At 41.7% G+C, this 10,206-nt stretch overlaps 1 protein-coding gene across 1 annotated transcript; it reads right to left on the bottom strand.

Annotated features, from left to right (window-relative positions):
• Positions 1 to 170: 170 nt before the first annotated feature.
• Positions 171 to 8,281, bottom strand: LOC117474433 (CD5 antigen-like; the record flags this gene model as incomplete). Its single annotated transcript, XM_034120214.1, has 4 exons — positions 8,230 to 8,281; positions 6,500 to 6,532; positions 4,355 to 4,387; positions 171 to 514 (listed from the first exon to the last, which is right to left on the bottom strand). Coding segments are annotated over exons 1-4 (456 nt in total), but the record flags the coding sequence as incomplete, so codon positions are not given.
• Positions 8,282 to 10,206: the final 1,925 nt, after the last annotated feature.

Here is a 10,206-nt window from a genome sequence, read left to right as displayed (position 1 = left end):
AGAGAGAGAGAGAGAGAGAGAGAGAGAGAGAGAGAGAGAGAGAGAGAGAGAGAGAGAGTCTCTGTGAAAACCTCCTCTCAGTCTGAAGACATTACAAAGAGCTTTCAGTCTGTGACAGTCCAGGTAGCAGAGAGGGATTGTCTCTTTGTCAGAGAGAGAGAGAGACTGACTAACAAAGAGACAGAGGACATGATGTCATAAACAATGTCCCTGATGGGCTTACCTGAGCAGGTGAGATTCAGGAAGGAGGAAGAGGAAGTTGATGCTGCACACTCCCTCAGAGCAGATCCAGACTGAACACAGTCAGGTCTGATCCTCCACACAGATCTCTCTGAGGACTCCTCTCTCTCTCCCACAGAAACAGCAGAGCCACAGTCGAGATCTCTGCAGGCGACTCCTGCTGCCTTCAGGGTCCAGGGAGAGTCATAGTACACTGGTCTCCATTCTCCCTCATGTTCCAGCTCCAGGTCTCCTGCACAGCGACTCTCTCCTCCCACCAGCCTAACACCAGGCTCTGGAGAGAAACCAGAGAGTCGTGTCCTTCATTGATATTAGCATATTTGAATAATGAATTAATTGTGACGTCTGTAGTCAACGCACTATAAAGGACTACATTTCCCACGGCGCCTGTGCTAAAGCCACAGTGATGGGCAACCTGTTGAGAGACGCCGTCGAGGAACAGTTGTTAACCGTACACGTACACGTACATACAAATGGTACAAGTACCCTTTAAGTTATGAAGTTATAAGCATTATCAAGAAAGAAAGAATACCTCAGTTGTTTGTTATTTTATTTGAGTTTGGCCTATTTCTTTTGAATATTGTAAAGGCCTATTTTCTTTGTTGCATGTGCAAAAGTTTGTTATTTTATTTTGAGCAAACACATCGCAACATCATCTAAACCATCGGAGGCCAAGCAACACTTCAAACTGTGAGTCCTTTAAAGCAACGAGTTAGAACTGTCTGTGTAGAGCAGGGGTGGGGAACCTTTTTCCTCTCAAGGGCCATTTCCATGTTTTCAACATCCTCCGAGGGCCGTACCAATGATTGACCTCTGCTTCAAAAGACTCAAATCACAGCCCATTCATTTGGCCTTTCTTTCATGCTGTGCAAAGAAAAAGCAACCTCTTAATCCAGATATCTCACCATGACTCACGCATGCATGCACGTGCACGGTGTGGCAAGCATGCACGTGCACGGTGTGGCATGCATGCACGTGCACGGTGTGGCATGCATGCACGTGCACGGTGTGGCAGGACCACCACAACAGAAAGATATGGACACAAGATGTTTGCAAATGTGTTTAGTTTCCTATCCATGTGAACATGATTTAAGTGGGGGGGGGACCTAACCTCCTCTAGGGGGGTCCGGGGGGACAAACCAGGGGACTTTACTTCCTCTTGATACCGTGGGTTATTTACAAAGAAACACCTAAATATAGCCTACTTGTTGTTATTGTGCTTCTGTCTTTCTGTGTCTTCTCATCTGTAAACTCCCTCAACGCGCCGCTCGCTCTCTTTTCTTGATCGCCCTCTCACGGGTGAACAGAGATTGTGACCAACTCCTTTTGTAGTATCTGGTGTTTATCCAACTCCTGGTTGGTAGAAATGAATTTAAAACCAAGTAGATGTAACAATATCTTTAAGAAAATGTGTGATATTTACTATTGCAATGTTTCAGTCCCTTTATAGACGTTCTGTTGAGTGGTTGGTTGGTGATGGACGCTTATATCAGAGAGAAGGTTTATCTGATCATTTGTTGCCAGCATCTAGGACGGGTCTCTCACTGAGACTCCGCGGGGATAACAGGGAACCACCTCGCTGGTATGTTACAGAACATTTCCAAGATTATTTTGACATTAGTCCTAGGGAGCTTGGGGAAGGGTCTACCTGTCCTCCTCCAGCTAAGAAGTCTAGGACTTCTGTGCCACCAAACTAATCTTTTACAGCAGCTGACCAGACGGGCCACAGATGAGAGAAGGCCCCAGAAATGCTGTGGACCTGACCTGCCGACATTGTGCCGTTAAAAGTGCAGAGTATCTAGATTTATTTTTAACATCATGTTACTATACATTTTTGACTACTTATGCTAATGATTAAGCCATTTAGCTTTGTGTTGTTTAAACCCACTTATATACTCAGTGGTGCATATCTATGTTTTCTGATATACATGATTGTTAATCATTATATTCTTTTATGTTTGTGTGACATTATGATAATATTCAATTGTTTCGAGATAAGTTTGCTTTTTATACTTTGACAAGAATTAGCTTTTGACTTTTATGTATTGTGGTTGCGCTTGTGGTTTGTGACACCTTGAGAGCGGTTACAGCGGGTATGAAGACACTGAAGCACAGGATGCTGGCAGCCTACGCAAAGGACCAACTTGAAGTTTGCATATTTGAAATGAAATGTTTAAAGAAAAAACTTGATTTTAAACATGACATTGACAACGTGTTCTGCTTTCATGAAAAATGTTCATATTCCCTCTCGTTAAAATTGCATATTATTACTATCAGTCTTTATTTGTTTTAATTTGAACTTTACATTTTTTTGTTCATTTTGAACAATTGTTCATTAAAGTGGACCTATCATGCTATATTTGAATAATATAGTGTAGGACCATACCTATATAAGGCATATTTATACTTTTTTTTTTTTCAAAATACCAAACAGATCATGCATTTTAGCCATGCCTCATTTTGCTCAATTTGAAAAATGTTAGCTCTGTTTTTGCAAGGGTTGATTCTGTGAGAACAGCACCACCTACAGGCCTGGCATATGTACTACAGCGTCTCCAGCGCTTTCGAACGGCAATGGCCGTGGCTGTCTCCTCCTGATTGGTGGAGTTGGCCCAATAGCCGTAGCGCCACCGTCCTGACGTCAGGACAGTGTTCAAATCTGGATCAGTTTTTATCAGATCCGTTGCAGCCCCTTTTTTAGAAATTTGGGTATGGAGGAAAATAGAGAGGGTTGTGTTTTCTGACACTTGGTGAGTTCCCTGGAACACCGGGGACACATATTCATGTATAAAAGACGTACAAAAGTGCATTTTGCATGATAGGTCCCCTTTAAGTAAAAGTTGAACATATGTGACCTCCTTCTCCCTCAAAGATAGAAAAGGGGAAACCACCTGATGCAGAGAGGGAGGAGGCAAGAGACTAAAAGATGATGTGTGAAGAGACAAGGGGAGTTTTTGAGGCTTTTTGAGGCTTGAGAGCTTGAGGGTCTTGGCTCTTGGGCTTGGGCTCTTTTAGAAGGCTTTTTTAGGACATTTGACTTGTGATCCTGTTGCTTTTGTATTTTGACTTGGTGTCTTTTGTTATTTTTTGGATTCTTGTAAATCCGCTATTTTTGTTAAAACCTCAATAAAACCGGTTTGTACTTTGTACATTTCGACCCAACTCCTGGTCTCTCTGGTAGTCTCTGAAGGTATCTGCTTGGTCTTAGAGTGAGGTAAGATCACCCTTCCTTGGAAAAGGCTGACATTAGTTGATGATTTGGATTTTAAATTGTTTAAGGCGAATAGAAACTCTGCTAAGGTTAAACTATAGTTTCACATTGGTTACTGTTGTTGATGTGGTTTTGATTCATGTTGAAATATGACATATGCTCTGCTGATGTGGTAATGTCACTACTGTGATATTAATGTTTGACTCTGGCTGGGTTTGATATTACTTTTGCATTGTTTTAATTGGTATAAGGGGATCAAAATTGGGGGTTAGGGATTGTGGGTCCTGAAGCTGCCCTAATTACCAAGGAGTCTCCCAACGACACGGGGTTTCCCCTCCAGGGGCAGTTTAGATACTGCTCTGGGGTTCTACCAGCCCACCAACACCTACTACACTATACACTCCGTTTTGCTATCCTTGCGGTCGGACATCCGAGGCTGGAGTGCCTAAAATAGGGATACGACGGGCAGTTTGGTGTTAGAGGCCACGCTGTAAGCGCCCCCCTAAGCAGATTACGTTGATCTTGCGTGTAGATTCTGGGGGGTTTAGTCCTAAAAAGATTGGACGGCCGTTCACCGGAGCTTAATCAGCACCGGAGTTCGGTATCGGAGACGGCCTAGATATTAACGTTGGTTGTATCGAAGTTAGATTCCTTTTCAATGTGATGATCTGATGGTATTTATAAAGTATAATCATGAAAAGTGGTGGTGATGACAAGGTGATGATGGTTTGTTGTTTACCTTTGAAGTATATCCTGGTTTCACAAACATGGTACAATCATAAATGATGAAACTAGGATCAGTTAGTGGTGAAGTCTTTAAACTACATCATGTTTTATGATAAAGGTTGTTTACAGACTGTAATCACTTAAAGAGTAACAGGGTGAATAAACTGAGCACTTTACCTGTTGAGTTGTGTTCTCCTTCAGCCTGGAGTCCTGAGGAGAAATCAGAAGATAAGGTAAACAGAGTTTTCTATCATCTCAGAAACACGTCAGTGAACTCACTGTGGAGTCATTTCACCAGTTTACTAAAGCTGAGAATAACACGTTCATACAGAGAAGTCACATATTCAGAGTTAAAGCAACAGTTGAGTTTAGAGAATATGCTCCTTCAATTCAAATGAGTCATGGTGCACCATCATCACACTGACACATGTTCTACAGCAACAATTACATTAGGAGGACCCACAGAGGAAAGAGATGCTGCCAGTTCCCACCTTCTGCTGTCACCTGAACGCCTCACTCCCCTATCACTAACTGCAGACGTTAACTAACTGACCTGTACCTGTTTTAATATGACCTGGTGTAGTGTGTGTGTGTGTGTGTGTGTGTGTGTGTGTGTGTGTGTGTGTGTGTGTGTGTGTGTGTGTGTGTGTGTGTGTGTTTGAGCACATTGAATGGTTTGAGGGGAATTAGAGCATATTCATCTGACAGCCGTTGCATTCTGGGAGGGAGGGGTTTGGTGATGGTGTGTTTGGGGGGTGAATGACATGGATGTTGAAAGCACTTAACGTCAACGTTGTGTTGACGCTGATACTCTCTGGCCACTGCACCCTGTCAGTTAACTTGACCTTAAATCTGATTCATCCATGTATATAAATTGTCCATCATGTGTGCTGGGTGGAGGACTCGTCTATGTGGGATATGTTGCTGTGAGTGGGGGTGGCCTGCCTTGACATGGTGCCCAGTTTTTTCACATGATGTGGTGTAGGAGCACAGGAGCAGTGCCAGTTTGGAGCTTTGGTTATCAGCTGGCGGCAGAGAGGGGAGACTGGGGAAGGGCAATAATAGGGAGACCGGGTGAGAAAAAGGAGAAGTAGAAACTCAGGCATTTTCTTTCCTGTGTATATGGGAAAAATAAATGCATATCAATCGGCTTTGGACAAAACGGTCACTTCACTTTCATTGACAAGCCTGTGTGACCCATATGTGACACCAGATGGATGGTGGTTGAGGCCACTTGTTTAATTAAACGTTTAAAGTAATAGTAGTAGAAGACGATAATCTGTTTAAGGCAAGACACTACAGGAAAAATAAGCCATAGTATAGACTGAATAACTTCATAAATAAAACATAATCAGCCGTATTATTTGACAGACTATGATTTAAGCAATGAGGTGCTTCATATCAAGGTTAAATGGGCCTTCCAATAGAGCTTGTTCTTAATTGGCATTCGTTGCATGGCATCAGAAGGTTTTATGTTAAATAATTCATTCTCATCGTATTATAAGGTACTAAATAAATAATTATGACAGCTATTAATGATACTGCCGTCCTTTTAATGGCCTCTTGCCACTGGGTGAATATTAATCAAGTATATACATATGCCAGAAACAACATACTGGTGATATTTATTAACATCATAATTACATTTTCAAATGACATTATGGTGCTTTAACTGCAAGGCAACGCGATACGCCAAAGATGAAGTAGGCCTCCAAAAAATGCCACTTCAGTTGTTTTCTTGGTGATTTTTATTTTATTTACAACTGGTTGTAACAAGTGAGGCAGCACCAAACACCCACGGGCTTCCTTCACTCTTACTCAGAGTTGTGGGTAATTTTGTTGAATCATCAGCGATCCCAAGTGGATATTATTTCCTGGTTTACAAGAGCAGTAATGACATCAAATCTCACTGCTCTGGCTCATCAAAAACAAACCAACGTCTGACGTCCTGCTTATTTCAGATCCTGCTGACTGGGTTGCAGCAGGTATTTATAGCAGACAGTTACATGACATCACATGGAGTTTTTGAAGATGTCTTACAGCACATTTTAATTCACAATTCTGTCCCTGGGACACTTCTCACAGGGTAAACATAAAACACTCGTCGCTTGGGACCTAGAGTTTTTTAATGTATTATTCTCATTAACATAGTTCGGTCAGACAACTCACGTGTTTCTTAATATGTTTATTAGAAGCAGCTAATGATGAAACTAGGATCAGTTAGTGGAGAAGTCTTTAAACTACATCATGTTTTATGATAAAGGTTGTTTACAGACTTGAATCACTTAAAGAGTAACAGGGTGAATAAACTGAGCACTTTACCTGTTGAGTTGTGTTCTCCTTCAGCCTGGAGTCCTGAGGAGAAATCAGAAGATAAGGTAAACATAGTTTTCTATCATCTCAGAAACACGTCAGTGAACTCACTGTGGAGTCATTTCACCAGTTTACTAAAGCTGAGAATAACACGTTCATACAGAGAAGTCACATATTCAGAGTTAAAGCAACAGTTGAGTTTAGAGAATATGCTCCTTCAGTTCAAATGAGTCATGGTGCACCATCATCACACTGACACATGTTCTACAGCAACAATTACATTAGGAGGACCCACAGAGGAAAGAGATGCTGCCAGTTCCCACCTTCTGCTGTCACCTGAACGCCTCACTCCCCTATCACTAACTGCAGACGTTAACTAACTGACCTGTACCTGTTTTAATATGACCTGGTATATTGTGTGTGTGTGTGTGTGTGTGTGTGTGTGTGTGTGTGTGTGTGTGTGTGTGTGTGTGTGTGTGTGTGTGTGTGTGTGTGTGTGTGTGTGTGTGTGTGTGTGTGTGTGTGTGTGTGTGTGTATGTATTGAAGTAAAAAGATATGATTCTACACTGTATTGAAGTAAACATGTATTATTTTGAATTGTATTTTAGTGAACATGTATTGTTTGAACTGTTTTAGGTAATCACAACGGTTTTGGGTAATCACATATATAGAAATGATATTCTTACTTTCAACTCACTGACCCAGAGATCCTGTTTCACACACACACCGCTCCTTTTCACCCCTACACACAGATGTTGTTTTTAAGGTCGTTAAAGACATCATTACACCGCTCCTTTTCACCCCTACACACAGATGTTGTTTTTAAGATCGTTAAAGACATCATTAAATATGGGCACAAAGGTTTAAATGTCTGAGAAGGAATAGTTTATGTGAAAAACTCCCATGGGAAAGTAATGGAGTGAAGATCGGGGCAGAGATAAGGATTGACTTTTGACCTTGTGAAACTTTGGAATTTCACATTCTGGTCAGAACTATTGAACCCGACCAGAAGTGAATTCAGCCAGTAAGGACACTTGGGGGATGTGAGCAGCTCATACAGCTCCTCCTCACGGACTCTCTCATTCGCTTTGGAGTAAAAGGGGAAGGGAAAAGTCAACACATCTCCGCCCCAAAATATGAGTATGAATACTGTTGTTTTTGTATGTAAAAATGCTTCTGGTTTGCTGAAGGCTGGTCTAGAGACGTGTAAACCGCATCCCAAACCTGAAGTCTGTACTTCTCGTTTCTTGAAGGCATGGTCTGTCTACCTGTAAACAGCATCACAAACCTGAAGTCCGGAGTACTCTGTATAACTTGTATACGTGTTCTATTTCCTACCAGTAAACTCAGATAATTGTTATAACTTTTGATTCTGGTGTTTTCAATTCCTTTCTTATTTAATAGAGACCAGCCTCATTCAACGAACGGCGCGGAGAGGGGGCTATCAGCCACCAGATAGGTGTTCTGCTCCAACAGTATGTGTGTGTAAGACAGTGCGTGACCCCATGTATACCCCAAAACCAGACTGTGTGTACATATGGACACCATCTAAAAGTCAGTACCTCAGTTTGTATGTTTGTGTGTAAGTGTGTGTGTGTGTGTGTGTGTGTGTGGGTGTGTGTGTGTGTGTGTGTGTGTGTGTGTGTGTGTGTATCTTGCTGTCAGTGTTTACGAGTAGTTTTTTCTTGAGAGATCACAAAGATATTTGAATATAATAAATAATAAAGTGTATTCTTACCTGAGCTACAGAGCAGTAGCATCATCAGCAGCAGCATGTGATCCATGTCTCTCTTCTGTCTCTCTCTCTCCCTCTCTTTATTCTGAGCATTTTTTTGAAAATATGCTCAACCAACCGGTCGAATTGGCCTTTTATGGTAAACTAGCAATATTACTTTTTCAGAGTTTCAGAGATGTTTTTCAATAAAATATGGTAAATAAATGGCTAGATTCATGGTAATATTACTACATCTAGTACTGCCTTATGAGTCTCAGAGTGAAAGAGTGATAATAATTTATATAGCACCTTTCATGCATGGCATTCAGCCCGAAGTTGCACACAGATGAGCAAGTTAGGCCAACACAGGATATAGACATTTGCTGTTAGGCCAGTGGTTTCTTGTTAGGCCAATTCAGCATACAGTAAGATGAGCAAGTATTTTTTTATTATGAAAAACACTTTACATTACTTTTTTCCTTTTTTTACAATTATAATTTATTATCTTTTATGAATATATCTATATATTGCTAATTTTCCATTAAAAAAATGTTTTCATTTCAGTTTGTGTTTTATTTGAGTTTGATGCATACAAATACTGTACTGTATGATGATTGTTGAAAATGCACTTTTACCATAGAAGGCCAGCTCGACCAAGGCAAGGCAAGGCAAGGCAAGGCAAGGCAAGTTTATTTATATAGCACCTTTCATCACAAGGCAATTCAAAGTGCTTTACAAAAGACCAGTTGGTAGAGGCTCAAAAAAACAAAACTGTGTCGTCAGTCAAAAAAAAAGAAATGTGTTTGTGGTTAGTTGTGGCCCATTTGATAATAAAATGCAAACAAATAATTGTTCCATAGCTTTTTTCTTGGTATGGCAGTTAAAAGGTTCATGTTCTGCACAGATAGTGCCTTAACTTGAATTTGAAAACACGTGGCAACTTTATTAATACAGCAGATGAAAAGATTTGTGGAAGGATAAATTCTTCATGGGCTTCAATGGCTCTCGAGATAAAGGGCGTTTTATGGTTGCTTGTATTATCCTCAGATAGTGGTTTGTTTAAATAACTAGTGGCATTTTAATAAATATTGCAAAAAAGGACATATATATAACCTGGCCGGCTTAACCAGTCTGTATTTCTTCAAGCACCACAAGATTCAGAGTTTATAAAGTAACTACACAGTAAAAGTACTTCATAGTACTTGTGGGGGTTTCACTAGTGTAAGCATTGGGTTGAGAGGTCATGTGTTGTGAGCATGCGCAGTCGGGGCTAGAGTGGTGTGTGACTTGTGTGTGACTCGACGTTAATAAACGGAGGCATCTGTGACGCTCCAAAAAGTACTAAGTTCCTGAGTTCTTGTTACACAGAAGTATTCTTGAAGCCTTAACACCTCGGACGTTACATTGGTGGCAGCGGTATCGGAGTGTGTTTTATCTGCTCTTGGATTTTTCTTTTCTGTGGACAATTACTGGACTTTCTGGTCGGCTCTGCTGGCTAGCTGTGCTAACGGTGCTAGCGTCGAAGCGTCATGTTCGGAGGAATGAAGGGAGACGGCGATATGGAAGACGATTATAACGGATGTACTGCTGCTTGGACTGGTTCTGTGAGTAGTGATATTAGAGTGGAGCTGCCGCCGATGTTTAGGGGCGACGGCCAGAGGCAGTTCGCTACGTGGATAAGACAGTTTGAAGCCGCTGTTCGTGCTCAGACGAGGGGTGCGAGGGGCACGAGCTACGCAGCTACCTTGCTGAACATTCTACCTACCAGACTGGACAGTGCAGCTTTCCTACTGTGGGACAGTTTACCGGCAGATGTGCAGGGTGATTACGAACGTGTGAAGGAGAAGCTGGCGGCAGCTTTTGGCCAGAGACAGTTCCTGCTTTATTTCCAGACGTGTGTATCTGCACGGCCCCGCCAGGCGAACGAGTGTTTGGAGGTGTATGCGGCGGACATTTCCAGACTCGTGGCTGAGGCGTTTCCCGATTATGACCGCGCTGCAG

This window comes from Trematomus bernacchii, unplaced genomic scaffold (genome assembly GCF_902827165.1).
Source record: "Trematomus bernacchii unplaced genomic scaffold, fTreBer1.1, whole genome shotgun sequence".
Taxonomy (NCBI): Eukaryota; Metazoa; Chordata; class Actinopteri; order Perciformes; family Nototheniidae; genus Trematomus; species Trematomus bernacchii.
This window is presented reverse-complemented; position numbering and strand designations above follow the sequence as displayed.